We start from the raw sequence: 20,760 nt of genomic DNA, 5'->3' as shown, positions 1-20,760 counted from the left end.
TGGCACATAGCAAATGCTTGATAAACGTTACTGATAAATTAATTAAATTGTCCTAAATCAATAGCAGAGAAATTATTCTAGTTCCTGTTAAGATCAGCCCATTTTTAAAAAAAGTACAAAATCCAAATATAAAATTGCATAATTTGATAATAAAATGATTCATTTCCTCCTTTGAAGTAGTTGGGCTCCTTTAAATACTGCCTGTAGAACATTAAAAAATGATATATTTGATTCCTAGTAAAAATTTGATTTACATCCAACTTTGCATTTTAGTTTTACCCAGAAAAGGATTTGACCTTCATCTATTTCAATTTTTTGAAAGTGGATATAGATAATTTTGTTTCATGTAGTACATTAATCACAGCATGTAGTACTGCCTGAGAAATGGGACTTTTGAAGGACAAACATTTTCCTTCCAAGACTGGCTGATTGTGTTCAGCTAATTTTGAGCGTACGACTTTTGCAAACAAGGACAATAGCTTCAGCCTCCTGAATTCTAGTTTGGAAGGAGGCCCAGACAGACCTGGCTGCATGGGCTGGGTGGTGGAGAGCTGATTTCACTGAGTACAAATGTATAGTGCATACATAACCTCAGGTGGACCTCCCCCCCCCTTTGTGGTCCGTGGCTTTGTCTCTTTCTTTTCTCCTCTTATTGATTCCAAACTCATTCCCACTCTTCTCCCACTCTTACCTCCCACACTTCTCTGTTGGTAAAAATCAGGTCCAAAATTAAAGTATTCCTTGCTGTTTCCTCCTCCTTTTCAAAGATGAAATTATCATTAAGGCAAGTCAAAAAATTAGTAGGTGCTCTGCTTTTGGCAGAGAGAGAGAGCTCTATTGGATGTCCTGACAACCCTCCCCATAACTGCTTATCACACCTTCGTGCCAGCTGAATGTTCTGTTTCCTGAACCTTTCATTCTTTCCTTCCTTCAGTGTGTTTGGTATTGTATCCCGCTGACAGTGTCTGTTCTGTTTCTGTCCCTGATGATCTTTTCCCACTTACTCTGCCTTGCTTCCCTGCCCCTTCCTGGGGTTTCTCACATGCATGTAGCTTACTGTACAGTGTTGTCCCCGCCTTCCTTTCTTGCCCAACTTGTGCTTCTGCCCCAGCTATTCCTGATATCTGTCTACGTCTTTCCATCTTAGCTATTTTTGGAGGTCAGTTGACAGTGTCATTATTGCTTCATTAGATGTTGTTTCTCATTTGCCGTTGACCACACTGGATAAGGTAGGTCCCACAGCCACTCTTCCTGAATCCACTATAAATTTGTCACCTAATTTCAACCAGGCTCTCCCTGGGGCATTCCTCCCTGACTTTCTATGTCAACCCTCCTATATCAGCCATTCTAAACCTTTTATTCTCTCCTTTAAGCCTCCTTCACCACTCGTTTCTCCTTCTGCACAGCTACTTCACCAAGAAAAGAGGCCATCTGCCATGAATTCCTTCTTCCTCCCAATTCTTTCCTTCCATCAGTCCCTGAAGATGAGACCTTTCTTGCCAAGGCTAGCCCCATTCTGACTTTTTCAGGAGCTTAACCTCTTTGATCATCCTAATTTTCTCTTTTTCTACTAGATCTTTTCCTCCTGCCTAAAAACCTGACCTTTCCCCAGACCCTCAGTCCTCTCTACTCATGGCTTTGGGGGAAATGTGTCTCATTCTTGAAACTTCCTGGCAACTTGGATTCAGAATTCTATTAAAAAATAAAGCTAACCAACCTAATGAAGCTCTAAGTGAAGATGGTTTTGCTGGGGGTTTTCTGCAATTTTTATATTTGTTTCAAAAACTACCATCCTATCTCTCTCCTCCTTTTTACAACCAAACTCCTAGAAAAATTTGTCTATTTTCTTTGGTTCTACTTTCTCACATCCCATTCCATTTCTCAGTCCCTTGCAATCTAACTTTCAGCGTCACCAATAAATGGAGCTGCTTTCTCCAAATTTACCAATGATCTTGTATTTGTTAAGTCTGAATGTCTTTTTTTCAATCTTTATAATTCTTGTTTGTAGCTTTTGATATAGTAGAATGACTCCCTCCTTCTGTAGCTCCAACTCTTTCCTCATTTTCCTCCTACCTATCTGCCCATCATGCTTTGCTGGATTATCATCTGCGTCCTGCCCCCTACCCACAAGTGTCCTCCCAAGGCTCTCCCCTGAGCCCTCCTCTTGTTTTGACTTGTCTGGGTCCTCTTTCCACATTCTCTTGGTGATTTCAGTTCCTATGCATTTGTTTATTATCTCTATGCAGATGACACCCAAAATGCCTTTGGTTTTCACAACACACTCATTTCCAGATATGCTCTCCTCCTCCTCACCACCACCCATGAGCCTTTGTTTTTTAATTTAAATTTAGTAAAAAAAAAAAAATCTGAATTTAAATACTAAATAAAATGGACATTTCCATCTACATAAAACATAAAAAGTGAATGTGTACATCACTTTTGAAAATCTTTATTAGATATAATTTGTCTTAAAAAAAATTAAAGTCCCTCACAATGTGATACCCTCCTTTCTTAATTTTTTTGTAGTTGCCTTTACATAATTTGATTTGATGTACCCTGCACTTCAGTTAGACTGGCCAATTCACAAATTCAGCTTTCCATTTCCTACTTCATACTTTTGTAAGGTCTGTATCCCCACACATGAAATGTATTTCCTTTTTCTATCATTTAAATTCTTTAACTTCCTTCTAGACTCAAATAAGTACCTCTTCCTTTAGGAAAACTTTTCTTATTCCCCTTAATGTGCTTTCTTCTCCTTCCTATGATTATCCTAATGCAAGATATTTCAGGAAATGTTGCATCCTCACAGTGGAGTGCAAGCTTCTTGAGGGCAGAAACTTTTTATTTTTATTCCTTATGTTATCCAAACACCTAACAATGCCATGCATGTATTGGATGCTCAATAACTACTTGATGAATGAAATTGAGTTTGCTGGATCTTCTGTGAACCATTTACACAAATTGGGCCATCACCGTTCACAGTGATTAGGTGTGATTAGGCTTACCATTGGTATTGCCAGAGATGCCTCTGCAACAGAAGGAAGGATCCATGTCAGTAAGACTCTTGGCTCCTTCTAAAACGCTCAGCTGGGCCAAGAGGAATCCAGGGCTCTGGGGAGAGTGGCTCTCCCTTGAAACCTCCCCGACAGCTTTAGGTTCATATTTTGACTCTGTTGTCCCTTCAAGGCAGCCAACCCAATGAAGCACCAGTTGAAGCTGATTTTGCTAGGGGGAAGGGAAGAGGAGGGAGTTTCTGCCACTTTTGTACTTGTTTCAAAAAAAATATATTTAATTGCATTTCTGACCTTATGCTTTTTGGCTTCTTAGCAACCAGCACAACTTAGAAACTCCCAACAGTCGTCTCTGTTCTTCCTGTCCTTTTTAAAATGCTTAGTTCATTCACAGCTGCCCATGCAACAATTACTGTGCAAATGTGCAACTTTTAATCTTTTTTTCTTTTTTGCTTTGTAACACAGTCAATTGCAATCAAGATATAAAAATAAAATATGTTTACCTCATCATACCTATTATGAAAAGTGGATTTTAAAGTGGAAAGCCTTCTGTCTATAACCAGTTGATAAAGAGACAAACCACTGTGACTGCCACATAACTCTGAGTTATAAGAAAGCTTTCCTATTTATCCTGTATATAGTTTGTATATGTGTTTACATGTTATCTCTCCCATTAGTTTGTAAGCTTCTTGAGGTAGGGATAGTCTTTTTTCTCCTTCTGTGTTCCTAGTGCTTAGTACAAGTGTCTAACACATAGTAGGTAGGCACTTAGTAAAAACTGATTTTTATAAATGAATAAATTAAGATCCAGAGATGGGGAAATGAATCATTCTTGGTTATATAGTGAATTAGTAGCAGAGCTCCAGGTTTTCTGATTTCCAATCCATGTCTACCATTATACCGTACCAGACAGTAGGGGTATGATAAGAAGAAAGAGAAATATTCTCCCAGGGAAATACCATCTTAAATGAACCCCTGTCCCCAATACATTGTATTAGTATGCCTATCTTTCGATATCCCCTTCAACATTTCCTATTTTTGTCTTTTACTGTCTTTGCCATCAGATAGCTAGTGATTTGAGATCTTTTTTTTTTTTTTTTCCCATTATGGTGCTTGACAATTTGTATTTCATCTTTTAGAAACTGTTCATATCCTCTGACCTCTTTCTGGGAAATGACTCATAGTTTATGTATCTGTTTTAGTTCTCTATAGGTTTTAGAGCTCTGAAAAGACTGGATCCAAGACTTAACCTCTCTGTCTTCCAGTAATGCTATCTGTAGGAGGTGACTGAGGCTGGCACCCAAGGGAACTTGGGCTCTCAGGGCCTTCCCCCACTCCTTGTTGTCAGGACGGTGCCCTTCACAATTGACTGCCTTGTTGGTCCTTGTTCACAGGCATTGATTACTAAGGGCTTTGAGATGTTGTGCTCTGCTTATAGGCTGTAGCTTTCTTTTCACCAAATTACAAAGGTTCTTGTGTTTTTCTTGGCAACTGACAGCCAGCTAGCAAGCCCTTATTGAGGGACCTAGTGGGTGAGTGGATATCAGTTGTGGAATAGCATCAGATACCCACAAGGACAAGGGCTTTTCTGACCCCCACCTGCATCCCTCTAGACTAGTGATAGGCCTTGAAACTCATGGCAGGAGAAGCTATAGTAAGGATCCTTTTAAAATAGAGTATAAAACACAGCTTTGGGGAAGGAATATAGCTCCTCTTTGACGCTTCTTTTGCCTTCAGATTAGAATGGAAAGAATCACAGTGACTGTTGTTTGTGGTCCTTATCTTATGCTTATTGGCTCATAGATTAAGAGTTTTGATGGCACCTTCAAGTCATTCCTCATTTTACAAATGAGGAAACTCTAGACTCTCTTTCTGAGCATCCTTGTGCCCAGATAAACACAAAGAGAGAGAGAGGAGGGTGCAGTGAGCAGCAAGAGTCAAGACCTAACTTGGATTTAGGAGTCTCACTAAGTATAGATGAGAATACCAGACCTATCCCCCTCATTGGCCTGTAGTGAGAAAAATACTCGGCAAATCTTAATGTTTTACATATCCATCTACCTCTCTGTCTCTCCATCCATCTGTTTTAAAATTTATTTTTAGCACACAAACCCGTTCAATCTAAATTGATAACAAATTGATTGAAATTGAAATCAGAGGACATCGTACATAGGAGAATATATGCCAGAAATAATGAAGGAAGTTTCCCATTTGGAAGAGGTAACTCAGCTCAACAAGACAGTCCCAGATTATTTAGTAATGTGTCATAATAGTAAGTAAAGATAGACTGCTCCAAAATTGTTAGGAAAATTGGGGTAGAAAGGAGCTTGGTTTTGGTCTGCTTGTTTCATGAGGCTTTTACTGTGAACTTCAATTTAAACGAGATGCCAGTCTATTATAATTAGTATTATCTCAGATTTCTCAAGTGCATTCAGGTTCACAAAATCCTTTCTTCCTAACCACCTTGTCATTTGTTACCAAGGCGGCTAGGTTCTGGCTACAGAGTAAGTAAGCTCCTTTCCTCCATTTTAACCAGCTTAAATGGCAAGTTAAGCATAGTTGGGACAGATGGAAGAGAAGCAGAGGACGAGGCTTTTGCCAACAAATGACGTTAGCTTCCTTTGTCTGACAAGAGAGAGGGAGATTCCAAATGGCCCAAGGTCTTGTCCCAGAAAGAGGCTGTCCCTGCTGTGGGAGATGTTTCCTAAATTTCTGGTCCTTGCTCTGAATTCATCTGTCAGGGAGGAGGAAAAGAGAGTGACTGTTTGCTGGTCCCCTCTCCATATCGCTGGCTTCCCACCAGGAAGGGAAGCGGCTTCCTTGAGCACACGATCCTTTTGGTCACATGGCTCTTCAGGAGAACCAAAAAGTTTATAAGCTAACGGTCCCGGTCCCTGCCCCTCCCCTCCCCCTTCCCCACCACAAGCCCTCCCAGTAGGCTGGTGGGCCAAGACGCTCTGCTCTGGCTGCTGCTGAATGCTTCACTTGCTCAAATATGGCCAGCACAGTGAGGCTTGCTGATTCAGTCTTTATGCCTTAGAGATCGAAGGAAACCAGAAGGCACGCTGCTCCTTAGGATTCTTTCTCTTCTCTCTTGATGTTTTCTTTTCTCTGGGAGATGAAGTTCAGAGGCATAAGCCTACAAGCCAAGCTGCCCAAAGGGACTGACTTAATTTATACCTCTTCACTTGGCTGTCTCCAGTGCACTTTTTGGTGTGAGCCTGTTTTGTGTGTTAAGGATGGTGCAACAATCAGAATCTTCTCTTAGGTGAGTGTAGGAGATTTTCATGGACAAATGAACAAGTTTTATTTTCCCTCACCCCCAAACTGCTAAGTCTTCTGAACAAAAGAGAAGGAAAGTTGGATAAATTTCTTCTCCTTTCCTGAGGCTGCTTCATTCTCTTCCAAGTAACAGGAGGACCTACTTTACGTTTTATTACTTGTGGGTAATGGGACAATGATCACCTTCTCCTTAACTATTGTGATGGAAAATTTGGTTTGTTTTTCATGAAAACAGAATTAGAAAGGAAATCTTGGGCTGATTATATGAAAACCTCATTGGTGCAAATTGATGAAACTGTCATTCATTCTACATTTATCTTAACTGGAAACCAGATGTTTAAATTATCTGTACTCTTGAGGAAAAAACCAGATGATTCAGGCTTATAATTAGCTATGTTTTAAAGAATAGGCTTGAGGATAATTACTGTTTCTGAAAAAAAAAGTAGCAAATGCTTATTATTTGAGTAGTTATACTGTTTAAGGTTTTAAATATCATCTCTTCTCTATTGCTATGTAGATTGTGAACTCCTTGAAGGCCTTTCTATATATTTCCAGCACATACAATATCTGATACATATAAGCAACTAATAAATACTTATAAATACATATTGACTAACTGAATAAAGCCTTTCACAACTTGGCACCCAATAATGGGATTTTTGGGGAAAAGAATGTGAACATTTTATTCACTTTTTGGATAGGTTGAACTTACAGTTCTGCCAACAGTGTATCAGTGTGCTTCTTTTTCCATACACTACAAAAAAGCTGCTTATAATAATAAAAATAATAATTAAATTATGTTATTTATTGGACCTATAGTTTATTCCTTTTAGAATCTTTAATTTTTCTGTATTTTGTAATGTCCTTGTATCCTTTTTTAACTGTAACATCTTAAGTTATTTGACTGAGGACTTGAATATATGTCATCATACTCATCATGGTCCAGTATCATTGAATGCTTTTTTTTTCTTTTTTTTTTTTTGTAGTTGCAGTCGACTTCGCCAAATTCAAAGCATCCTGACCCAAAGCAGCAAGTCTCAGCCGGATGGCATTCTCTGCATTTTAGGTTAGTACTCTTAAAAGAGTCAGAAAGCAAAAGGAGTGGAAGTATCTTGGTTTTCTGTTAAAAGTGTTGCTATGTTTCTCTTTTTTTTAAATTTTATTTATTTTTATTAAAACTTTTTATTTTCAAAACATATGCATGGATAATTTCTCAACATTGACCCCTGAAAAACCTTGTGTTCAGATTTTCCCCTCCTTCTTTCCACTCCCTCCTCTAGATGACAAGTGCTATGTTTCTTTTACTCCCAGACTCTCCCAAGAATCTGGAAGGAGATTAATTTGATCTGGTGGGTTCAATTCTACTTTAACTAAACAAACACTAAGCATCTACTACGTACTGGATATTATACTAAGCATCAAAGAAGAGAGTGCCTTTTTTCAAGAAGCTTACTTTATATAAGGGAAGACAATATTATCTCTTTATCTATATCTATATCTGTATATAGTTACGTTAAATTATATAATTTAAGATGATTTGGGCAGGGAAAGAACATGACAACTTGGATGTGGATAGAACAGGGAAGGTTCCAGAGTAGGTTGCAGCATCTAAGTTGTGCTGTATTTTGAAGGGAGATGAGAATTCTGAGAGGTAGAGATGAGCAAGGAATGCATTTAAAGATGTGGATTTCTGAGATGGAATGCTAATTTAAAGAATGCTTGTCTATTCTGCATGAAATATGTGCACAAGAAATAGAATGATGAGAAATAAAACTGGAAAGATAGATTGGAACTATATTGTGGAGGCAGTAAACTGTCAGGATAGGAGTTGGTGTTTTAGCCTAAAAGCAATGGGGGGAAACCACTGAGGACTATTGAACAAGTGAAAAAAGGGGGTCAAACCAGTACCTTAATTATTTTAGCAGCAGTGAAGTTGGACTAGAAAGAAGAAAAACCTAGAACCAGGAGGGCAATTAGGAGGCTATTATAATAGTTGAGGCAAATATGGTTTAAACTGAGGGCAGTGGCCATGTGAGTAGAGACTTAGGGTTGAGTTGAACAGATGGCATGGAAGGAGTTAAAGTGCTCTGAATTTGAAAATTGAATGGAATTAGGGAAGTCAAGAATAACTTCAAGGTTATAAACCTGGATTTTTAGAAACATATTGGGACCCTCAGAAGAAAAAGAAATTCAGAGAAGTGTTGAGTTTAGGGGACAAGATGATGAGTTTGGTTTTGCACTTGTCAAGTTCTAGATATTCACCAATGGGATTCCTATTTGGAGGTGCTTAGAAGGCAAGTAGATGGCAGTGCAAAATTGGTATTTAGGGAAAAATATGTAATTTAGATATATGGTAATATGTGGGATATATAAAAGTAATACTAAGAAAGCATCTGTGTAGAAAATAGTAATTTCCTCTAAGAGATTGAATTTCTCCCAAGGGAGAAAATGTGGAGAAGCAAGGGAAGTCCTGGGATGGAGGCTTAGCATGTACTCAAGCAAGCAAATAAGAGGTTGACAATAATTTAGCAAAAGGAGATATAGGAGCTTCAGGAAAGAATAGCATCATAGAAATAAAAAAAAAGAGTATTTAATGGTAGTGGGAAGTGGAAAAGAATGTTAAAAACAGCAGAAGTGTTCAGTGGAATGGTGGTGAAATATTTCTCCCACATTCAAATGAAAGAATCATATTCATTAGTTTAATGTCAGTGCTCCTTTCAATACTCCCAAATAAATAACTTTAGGAGCCTAGGAGTAAATTAATATGTTTTTGTTCAGCATTGGATGAAAACTCAGTTTAAATTTGCTTTTCAAATTTTGCACATAATGCTTTTGACTGGTAATTCAGAGACAGGGCTTATTTTTTTACTTTTTTGTGCCAGTCTAACCTGAAACCATTGATCTGCATTTGCATTTTCCTTTTCCTCCCATCATACTTCATAAAACACACACACACACACACACACACACACACACACACAGAGCCAACATCCATGTATGTGTACAATTTCTTGTAAAACTTGATAGAGCTTCACAATAGTGATTAGAGAGTGATCTCTAGATTGAATCACCTAACTAACTCAAGGCCAAGACTTCTATCTATATTTTACAACTCTGCTTCCTATTACTTTTTCCTCAGTTGGGAAATATAATTTTACATGTCTGGTGCCTCAGCTCTAACAATAGGTGATTCAATATGCTATATGAAGTGTGGTTACTTGAAAATCCAGTCTTTGTCTTCTTTCCCCCAAATATTGAAGTGCGTGTAGAGAAAGAGAAAAGAAAGATTATGCTTCTTAATAGAAAAGTTTGATGTTCCCCCAAAGCAGTTCTTCTTGACTTTTGTTTTACTTTAAAGTGACCACCTCCTCTAGTCCTAAAAGTTTAACTGTTGCTAGGAAGCTGCTTGGGTTTATTTAGGCTTCCTTTTTCAAAGTCCCTATTATTTATATTGATGGTTTGCTCATCTCAAGCAATTGAAATGGAAATAAATAGCTAATTATGTATCTAGAAATATATTTTGTGCTCCAAATAAATGATGCTTATTAATCAGAAATTTTATAACTTAATCTTGTGCTCTAACTCTGTTAGATGTGCTCATGAAGTAGTGTGATTTATTTTATTTCTAGGGAGGTAGTGTCTCCTGCTGTAAATTATATAAATCTCTTTCTAGGAATTTGCTCATTGTCAGAGAAAATGTTAATGTCTTTCCTCCTCATTAACTTTCAAAATGTAAATTCTCTATACATTTTGTAGTGAAAGATTTTAGTTGATAGCTGGCATTTAGCTAAATGTACATTGGAAGAAATTTTTGCTTGTGTTTTCTCTAGATTGTTGTTCTTTACTTCTGTCTTCTTTTCCCTCAGAAAGGCAAGTTGGATTTCAAGGTCATGGTTTTGATTGTAATTCAGAGCCGTCTGTGTCTGTTGTACTGTTATAACTGCAGGAGTATAAAGATGAACATGGATGTGTGATTTGAATAGAAATGAAGCTCTACACGCTCAGTGTTCTTAGCAGAGGATAGATCTGTGCTAATTCACTTGCTGACAGTGCCTTCCATCTTTTCTCTCTCCTCTCAACTTCATGGTCTCTTCCCTCCTCTCCCATTGTCTCCTCACATTTGTCTCCCACCTCTGAGCACCAGTGACTCTTTCCTATTCAATTAGCACCATCTGCTTGCTTGTCTTCAAAAGTCATTCTTCCCAGGGTAGACAGTAGCAGTAACTCCAGGAGACTTACAGGCAGTGTAAGTCATGAAAGCCTCTTTAATACTCGTGCAGCCAGGGAACAGTACGGATCTGTGTCTGGGGAACTGATGGAAGCCAAGCGTTGTTTCGGGCGTGAGCAGGAAAGAGCTGGATCATTTCCCCTTAAGTTAGAGCTGCACCGATGGCTCATGCTAACTTGTTCTAGACCTTATCGGCTTCTTGAGGTTCAGACAAAGGAAAGGACAAAGGAAAAGAACCAGTTGCACAATGGAAGTGTTTGAGTTTCCAATCACTGTCTCTGGCTCTGAGATAACTTGAAATCAGCTAGTGGCCCGTGATCCCAGGGCATAGTGTAGGGGACACCGCTGCTTCATCCCAGACCATTTTCAACCTCCTTGTTGCGTTAAGCAGTTTTTCTATGGGCAGTGTCTCTGTCATAGGCGGAACACTAAGTTTTTGGTGGGGTGTGGTTCTGAGCTTCTGAAGTATGCTCAGTGAAAGGAACCCAAGATTGTCAGGGATGCTCCTGGCAGGGAAGCATCCATGACAGCTTCAGAGAAGGACTCCGGACCGATCTGTGCTGTGACTACTGCCCAGAGGAAGGTAGATGGTGCCTCTGGCAGGTGGTGCTCTCTAGAACGCCATCTCTGCTTCCGCTGGCCCTGCCGAGACTGTGGACAGTCACCTGCGGAAAGGGAAGCCACATGCAGGGCCTTCTGCGTCCCACACTCAGCCTACTCACTGTTGCTCTGACTCCTCTGATAGGATGATATCGGGAGGGGACTGGAGCAAGTCTCCAGCAGTCCCACGGAGGAAGTCTTGGGCTGCCAGAACCAAGTTGTCCCTTGTGTGTTTATCAGCGACAGCCACTCTTCTACCTTGGCTGCTAATGTTGGTATTATTCTTAATGACCATTTTTGTCAAATTCACTTCTTGGTATGACAAAAGGAGTATGGTTATAGCAAGCATGTAGTGGACCTGCAGGTCTGCTACACCTCCACGGGGTAAAATAGAAAGCCGTGGATCCTCTCTGCTAGACAAAAGAAGAATTCTATCATCGAGGAGCCTCTATATTAGGGATCTCAGCTCATCCGCAGTTCTGTCTGAAGGCAAAGTAAATCCTTTGTACTTAAACTTTTTCTTCTTGGATGATTACAATTTTTTTTTCCTTTGAAAGTTCTGGATTTTTGCTCTGACACTCCTGGGATTTTTCCTTTGGGAATATCTTTTGGTAGGTGGTCAAGAGATTCTATCTTGCTTTGCCCTCTGGTTCTAAAAACTCAAGTCATTTTCAGTGATGTTTCTTGAAATATATCGTCCAATTTTTTTTTTTTAAAGAAGAAATCCAGTGATTCTTAAATTATCCCTTCTTGCCCAAGTTTCCAGATATCAGTTATCTTTAATTTTCTTTCCCTTGCTCCATGTTTGGATTTTATTTTAATATTTCTTGCTGTTTCATAAAGTCATTGATATATGCCTGATCCATTCTGGTTTTTGGAGATGCCATTTCTTCAGTAAAAATTTACTACTTTTCTAATTCCTTGTTTATTCTCTTTCTAGCTTTTTTTTTCCCCCCTGAGGAAATTGGGGTTAAGTGACTTGCTCAGGGTCACACAACTAGGAAAAATTAAGTGTCTGAGACCAGATTTAAACTCAGGTCTTTCTGGCTTCAGGGTTGGTGCTCTATCCACTGTGACACTTAGCTTCTCCTTTTTCCAGCTTTTTAAATTTGATTTAAATTTAATTTTTTTCCCTAATTATTTATTAAAAAAAAATAATTTAGCATTCACTTTAAAAAATGTTGAATTCCCAATTCTCTCCTTTCCTCTTTTCTCTTCTCCTTGGAAAGGCAAGTAATTTGATATAGATTATATGTGTGTAGTCATGCAAAACATATTCAATCTTAGCCTCATTTTTTTCCTTTGAAGCTTTTATTTTTTTTTTCTCTTTACCTATTCTAGATATTCATGTAATCCTTATAGAAAATCCATTTTTTCCCTTGAGTTTCTACTCAAAATATCATATTTTCTATAATTTTTTATACTAGTGAATGTTGTTTTTCAAATATTCATCTCTTCAACTGTAGTTCTTGAATTGGAACATTGTCCTTGATTCTGACCCCTGCCAAATTTAGGGTAGGACAGTCAGACCTGTATGGTTTATATAGTTACATACCCTATATCATAGTCATTAGTCTTTGTTTTGATTAATGATTTTTGGAAAATATGCTTTGCGATATTTTATTTTTGAAAAGTTTGTCAATTTTCTTAGAAAGTTTCAAACTAGCTGGGGAAAAAATAAAATTCACAAATATAAAAATATTTAGGATAAAAATTAAACTAATATATTTAGAGTCTAAAAAATCTATTGAAATTGAATGAGGACCATATCAAGGAACTGGATAAAAGTAATTTGTGTAGAAAAAGACCCAAAGGATTTTTAATTGCATAGAAGTTTATAATGAATTTGTGTATACATGGAATTGTAGAGTTGAAATGGATCTCAAAAGTCATCTTGTTTGATCCATACCTGTATATAAATCCCCTTTATAACATTCCCTATATGTGATCATCTTATTCTGCTTGGAAATTTCCCAGTCCTGGGGAAATCCATCCTTTCTAGGATAGCAGTGGATAGAGCACCGACCCTGGAATCAAGAGGACCTGAATTCAAATTCAGACTCAGGCACTTAATGCTTCTTAGCTGTGTGGGACAAGTCACTTAATCCCAATTGCCTCATCAAAAAAATTAATAAATAAAAATAAAAGACTTGACTACTAAGAAATGTTTTTTTATATTGATATGGAACTTACCTCTCAGTAACTTTCACACATTGCCTCTAGTTTTGCCTTTTGCACCCAATCAAGATGAGTCAAATCCTTCCTCATGACATTCTCAATGTACTTGATGATACTGATCTCAACCTATTTATCTTTCCCCTTCTCCAGGCTAGATAACCCCACTTCCTTCATATTATGCTCTATCCCTCTTACTATCCTAATTGCTCCCTTGTAGTAGTAGTGCTCACCAAAGTCCTTGACACTGACAAGTGGTTTAACATCAGAAATGGATAACATTTTAGCCGTGAAAATGATACTTTAAAAAGAAACATTAACCTCTGCTCTGCCACTGTACCGTAAGGATCATGGAATTTTTCCTTCTGACTTGCAGCATATGTGTTGTGTTCCTTGAAAGCAGCAACTGTCTTATTTTTCTATTTAAATCCCCAGCACTTAGCACAGCTCTTTGTACGTGGTAAGTGCTAAATTCATTTATTCATTCCTTGAGACATGTTCTACTTGTGTGTCTTAAAATGCCCAGAACTAGACACAGTTGTATAGATATGTTCTATTCTTCTAGCCTGTTGATTGTTTTCTATATCCAGGTGCTTTAAAAGAAAAGTTTATATAATTGTATTCTACTCAAAGATTAATGTATAGGAGCAAGCTGATAATTCAGTTTTGTTCTTTATTGCTTAGATGACTTTTAGAATTCTAAATTCTATTCTGGATGTCTAATTTTAAGAATGATATTAGTAATTTGGATTGTATCCAGGAAAGAATGACCAAGATGAAGAGGAATCTGAAAACTGTTTCCTTTAAAGAATAGATGGAAAAACTAGAATGATTTAGCCTGGTAAAGAAGGGAAATTATGACAGACATCCTCAGAGAGATGAAGACTATCATTTGAAAAGGAAGAAATTTGTTCTTTCATGCTCTAAACTTAGTTCCTGCAATGACCCACAAAACTCTAGCATTTGATGAGCTAAAAATGTAATTGGGAAGCCTTTAGCAAAATAAAAATTTTATACTACTTACTTAGATAGTCTCATTTTGTGATTTTCTTAGTCAACATGCAGCCCACAAGCCATCCTTTTCTATTTGAATTTGATACCACTTATTCAGAGGGCAGAACTTGGACTAACATGTAGAAATGACCTAGGAGCATATTGCATGGATCCAGATTGGAAGGGAACTTTGAAATAATTGTATCTGACTTAAGGTATGAATTGTATTCTTAACTAGCCATCATTTTGCTTCTTGTTGAACAGTTTGTGATTCCCATATAATTGTTGAAAATCTCTAATGGCTGTTTTAGATAAATTAGAATATACTTCTTTTTAGAAGTCCAGACCAATGATTTTCTTGATGTTCTTTTCTTTTTTTAATGATTCAAAGTCAGTCATTGGAACTAGTCAATAAGGAATTGAGCTGCCTCATAAAAGAATAAACTGCCTGTCACTTAAATATTTAGGGCAGTGTATAGTTGACCTTTATCAGAGATATTATAGATATGATTTCTATATTGGACTGGGAAGACAGACTCTTTAGGATCTGTGATGGGACTCTTTAGTTTTAAATTAGGAATTATCGAATCATCAGTCTGTGACTCAAATTTATATTCTTGCTGCTAAGCCTAGCATGATTCTCAGATCTAAAATTCTTCCTGCTTGAATTTATAAATTTATTCCTTTTGAAAGATGTTAAATTCAAATTTGAATAAATAAACAACTATATCTGTTGGAAAATATATGATCTTATAATCTGTCATATTAATTGACTAATGAATGGTACATAAATATGACAAAGAACTTGTTTATGATAGAATATAAAATTAACTTAAGTTGTTTTCATTCATAATTGGTTTAATAGGTAATCCTTAACATTTTTTACAGTAAATCATATAACTTTAAATGATTAAAAAGAGAATTCTCATGAAATTGTGAGATGGCCTCTCTATTAAACCCTCAGAGAAGCTAAAAAAGTGTTATGCCCTAGCTCTATAGCTTTTTTGACAAAGGACCTTATGGATATTGTTTTTGAGTGAAGTTGGAAGAACTAAAGAAAAGTAGTGGGAGGAAAAAGGAGAATGAGAAGAGATGGAACCTCATCTCATGATTGAAGAGATATGAGTATTTTAAAGCCTGAAAGCCAATAATATCCTCGTGTTTTACTGAAATCTAGAGAGTGAGGGTGTATAGTCCACAAGATAGAGATGTCTCTGACCAAAGGCCAAGGACTTCTAGAACTAAATGGAGTTTTCTGAATCATTTAGATCCTTTCCCCTCTAGATAACTTCAGATCCTTCTGTACCAATAAGCCTCTTAGGCCTTTGTAAATACTCTCAGAGAGGCACTGTTCTTATCAGCAGAAAATATTTCTTCTGGAAGGTAGCATAGTGTGGTAACTAGAGCTCTGGACTTGGGAAACAGGAATCTCCAAAACATTTACCAGCTGTATGATAACTGGGTAAAAATCATTTAATTTCTCTTGGCTTTAATTCCTCATCTGTAAAATATGGAGGTGGGATCAAGTCTATAAGCAACTAGTAGTAAACACCTACTATGGGCAGGCACTTGGCTAAGCTATAAGAAAGGCAAAAATATCCCCTTCCTTAGGGAGCTCACAGTCTAAGGGGAAAACAATATGAAAATAATTGTGTACCCAAAAAATGTATAGGGTAAAAGAAAAGGCACTACCATTAAGAGGTAATCATCAAAGACTTCTTGTAGAAAGTGGGTTTTTAGCTAATACTTGAAGGAAGCCAGAAAATGGAGATTAGGAGGGAGAAAATTCCAAGCATAGGGCATAGCTGGTGAAAATGAATGAAACTGGGAAGTGGTGTGTTTCATGTATAAAACATCAAAGAAATCAATATCACTGGAACTAAGAGTACCATAAAGCCCTTCTCTAACTGTTTAGTCATCCAGATCTTTCCTTCAGGACATTCAGTCTATCTTTGCCTTTCCACCATTACCAGAGATGGGTTATACCCTTAACTGTCAACCTATGAAATATTCCAATGGTTGGGTCAAACATTCCACTGGTGAAAAGCAAAGCAATCCTTCATACAGGTGGAGGGGTTACACTAAGTACATTAAGAGTTGATCATATAACCTACCTTCTGGGGGAAGGGGTGGGGGGAAGGAGGGAAAAAGTTGGAACAAAAGAATTTGCAACTGTCAATGCTGAAAAATTACCCATGCATATATCTTGTAAATTTTAAAAAAAAAAGAGTTGACCATATTTCTCATAGTCATCTTCAAGCTTCTGAATAATGTAGATCACTGGTGCTAACTAACTATTCCTTCATTTAGGAATTTAGGACACAAGATCATTAACTTCTGTTTCTAAAATATCTACCAACATTACTTTTTTATTGTCATTCTCCAGTCTCTAGAGTAGACTGTAGGAGATCTGAAGGCTGATCTGGCTCCTGTTAACAAATTTGACTTTGTGGCATCTATAGATGGGGTGTAAAGGTCACTAAATTTTGAGCCAGTAGAACTGGATTCATATCTTATTGTGACTTGCAGTGTGACTCTGGGCCGGTCACATCTCTAATATTGGGGTGGGATAAAGGATATCCTTTAGTCAAGGCAATGATTCTTACTTTGTCAGGTCCTAAGCTTAGGCCCCCGACAGACAGCATGAGGGAAAGAAGACAAGATTTGAAGTTAGCAGAACTAGGCTGGATTCCAACTTTGCTGTGTGACCTTGGACAAGCTAGATCACTTTTTTGCCTCAGTTTCCTAATCTGTAAAGTGAGGAGACTACTCTAGATGATTTCTGCAGACTTTTCTAACTCTAAAGCGATGCTCCTTTAAATTCTTTGATCCCTGGGAAAAGCTTTTTCAGATTTCCTATTGTTGCAGATGAAGTTTATTGATATTCCAAAGGTTTAGTGCAGAGCTGCCTAGAAGTTTTTTTTTTTTTAATTCAGCTTTTTTTTTTTCCCCATGCCTAGATGTCATGTTATTTGTAGATTATTTCATATGTTTGAGATCCTTAGGCAGTCACTGACTTTCAAAAATAGAAGATATATATAATATATGTACAGTTTATAGGTATATGTACAAATGGCATACCTTCTAAATTATAATTTCAGTTCTTTGCTGATAAAAGTAATTCCACTTTTCAAAAGCAAAAGTGCCCATTTAGACTCATATGGATGATTTGTTTTAAGATAGCCACTTTTTCTTTTTTCTTTCCAAAAGAAATTTTTTTTTTAAATTTTAAGTTTCTACTATAATTTCAATTTTGATCAGCTTACAATCAAGTAAACTTGAATGATAAAATTAATAGTGCTATTACATTTATAGTGATCAAGTTTATAAAAGGAAAAATATAAAGTCAAATACCTATAATATTCATAACTTGTGACTCCTTGGTTCTAGTAAATCCTGGTTTTCTTTAAAATATTAATCAAATGCCACCTTCTACATAAAACCTTTACTTTTCCTAGCCACTGGTGCTCTTCCACCAAAAACTTAACTTGTATTTCTTTTGCATTTATTGGGTATATATTCTCAAATATATATGTGTGTGTGTGTGTGTGTGTGTGTGTGTGTTCGTAATATTTAACACATTGCCTAGTAAACACTTATCAGTTGATTGGTTGCTGTGATATGATGGTTATTTCTAAATATTTTAAAAGATAATATAATTTCTTTTTTGTATATATGTAGAGATTCTTCAAGGCTTTGTCGTGGTCCCTCTTTCTGTCTGCTCTTTTTGGAGATATCATCGGCTTCTGTGGGTTTAAGAATAAACTTTGCAGATGGCTCCTAAATTTATATATCTAGCCCTTATCCTTTTGAACTCCACTCAAAAATTGGCCATCTGCTGGATATCTTCTCTTGGATGTCTGTCAGCACTTCAAACTTAAAATATCCCCTAAAGAATTCATTTTGTAGATTATTTCCATGGTTACCATGGGAAGTCATCTCTGGGTTAGTGAAGAAAATGTCATCAGATTCTGGACATGCCAGAAATGTTATTTATGTTGATGCAACTTTTTTGGCTCCTGTCACACTTTGCATATTCTGAGGGATTTGATAGAAATGCTCTGTTCTCACAGATCCTTGGATCCTAGAGGCAGCTCATGTGTCCGTAGATGGGTTCCTTCTGGTTTAAGGAATGTCTTGAGCTCGCTTCTGAGCTACTGTATAATCATATAGTCTTAGGCAAAAGAATTAGGTCATAGGATTACTTTGTTAGGAAAGTTCATACAAGAACATATTAGCTGGAAGGAAACACAAATCAGTTAACCCTATTTTTAAACTTGCCTTTGAGAGGACAGATTCAGGCTATGATCTGTTAGCTAGCAACATGTCTGAGAAAGAACAGGTCTCTGCCTAGTTAATAAGATATTTAGGCATCAGAACCCCAAGTAGAAATCTTTTCTCTTGGAACAAAAACAGTTTTGGGGAAAGGTGACAATGCTGAGAATAGCCTGGTATGGTGTCATCGTGGTGTAAGATAGGATGGGAGGGGAGGTGGGACAGAGCTGCAGCCCCAAGGAGCTTGTTGGGTGGAAAAGGGAGACCATCAGAGAGGACTACCACAACAATGGAACCTTGGGAATGGTGGTCCGGAGCATGGGGTTATGGGCTACAGGCTCAAAGAGAACCAAAAGGCAGAGTCTGGCCATTCTTTGGGGGGGAAAGTACAACTTCACTTGATTGCACCCACTCTGTGCTCTGCTGGGCATTTTAGTACATGTATTTCATTAAGGAGTCATTAGTGTTTCTTTGGTGTTGTATCAGAATTTTTGCAATTCTCAGGACAGGAGCAGAACACTTAATAATTGCGAAACCATTAGGGGGACACATAAAAGAGCATCTGAGGCTTGTCTAAATCCTGCATGTTTGCACCTATTCCATATACATGTTATCTAGTTGTGCATGTGTGCTATCTTGGTTTACAAAATGTTTTAGTCTTTGCCGGGAATTGTAATCTAATTTCTTCATGCAGAAAGCCATGAACAAGTCAACTAAGTCGACTCAGGAGCTGACTGTTGTAACAGGGCTTCCTTTGCTTTGCATTTACTTAGGAACCAGATCCCTATTTACTATTATGGAATATTCTGTCACTTCATGACTCTTCAGACAAAACTGGACAAACAGGCCATAGTAAATGACTTTCAGTTACCCTTTTTATATGCACAAATGACAAGAGTGATTATAAGGCTACCCCTTTTTTTCCTGCTCTTCAGAATGCCAACATTGCAGACCCTATCGTGCAAGTTAGGAATGTGAGTAGTAAAGTTAATAAACACCCAAGGTGTTTTCCTTATTTATCAGACATAAATACAAGACTTAATGAAATACTCTGACATATAAAGCTTCTTGAATCATGGAATATTCTGATTTCTCAGTTAATTATAACTTCCTTAGACTCTCGTTAATCTGTTTTTCCAGACAGATTGACAGTAGTTGCCCCTCTAATCCTTTTCCCATTGCGGCTTTTGGTGTTTAGATATCATGGAGTATGGAACTTATTGATTGAACAGAACAGGATCCTTTGTTAGTCTTTTACCAGGCTAAGCTTCTTACATCCTGACCCTCTCTTTAGCCTTCCTCTTCAACCACATCTCCCTCTTCCACGAATGCTGGCTCTTTCAGCCTTGGATAATCTCATTTGGACCCAGATTCACCACCACATTATCCCAAGAAAACTGTGGATGCCCTCTGCTTTTCTCCCAGAACCTGTTCCGTCTGTGTGGTCCTACTGCGGGCTATAAAAGCAATCTAGCCCAGGCCTCCTCAAGATCCTACTTGTTGCTGCCTTTGGCCTTGAGCCAGGTGGAGTCTCAGAGCCGATGTGGGGTTCCCACTGGGCTCCCCCGCCTTTCTGATGGCCCTTCCCCGCTCCCGGGGCTGTTTTGGCCCTCCTGCCAAGGCCCCTCTGGCTGCGTCAGCTCTGCTGCTGACCCTCCCATAAAGCCGGCTTACTGCGGTTAGTCTCAGCCTTGGCTTTTCTCCCCCACCCGCTCTCCCAGACTGAAGGTGTGTGTGTGTACATGGGTCTGCAAGAGTGTATGTGTGACTGTTTGGGGCCGTGGTGGGGATGAGTCAGGCCCCATGGGGTTGGACAAGTGGTGAAGTAATTGCTGGAAGCAGTCATCGCGGGCCATCTTCCTGGCCTCCTTCCTTGCTCCAGGCCTCCTCGCTTAATCTCGTCCCTCTCACCTTGATAAAACTTTGGAGTGCCTATTTTTTGTTGTTCCCACAACCCCCAGCGCCCTTCCCACAGAACCCCTGACCACTCAGACAGTGAGTGGCCCTTCCCAGCCCTGTTCCTGGCCTCCTTTAGAATCTCTCCAAGGTCCTGTAGGCGTCCAGGAGTTAAGCTCAGTAATATATATATCGTGAAATTAGGAGCACCGGGAGTGCTGGAGGAAGAGACAGGATCTCCTAGCATCACTAAAAGGAGGCTTTCAGCTCCGACTGAAGGGCCTTTATACTGAGAATTCC

At 38.1% G+C, this 20,760-nt stretch overlaps 1 protein-coding gene across 4 annotated transcripts in view; it reads left to right on the top strand.

Annotated features, from left to right (window-relative positions):
• DNAAF9 (dynein axonemal assembly factor 9) overlaps nucleotides 1-20,760 on the top strand; it is a 162,192-nt gene that overhangs the window by 9,970 nt on the left and 131,462 nt on the right. For all 4 annotated transcript variants that reach the window (XM_051965843.1, XM_051965841.1, XM_051965840.1 and 1 more), the window contains one exon: nucleotides 7,280-7,359. In XM_051965843.1, coding sequence (XP_051821803.1) covers nucleotides 7,280-7,359 — 80 coding nt within the window. The remainder of the gene's footprint in view (nucleotides 1-7,279; nucleotides 7,360-20,760) is intronic.

This window comes from Antechinus flavipes, chromosome 6 (genome assembly GCF_016432865.1).
Source record: "Antechinus flavipes isolate AdamAnt ecotype Samford, QLD, Australia chromosome 6, AdamAnt_v2, whole genome shotgun sequence".
NCBI lineage: Eukaryota > Metazoa > Chordata > Mammalia > Dasyuromorphia > Dasyuridae > Antechinus > Antechinus flavipes.
Note: the sequence above shows the minus strand (reverse complement) of the source record. Positions and strands in the feature narration are given on the sequence as shown.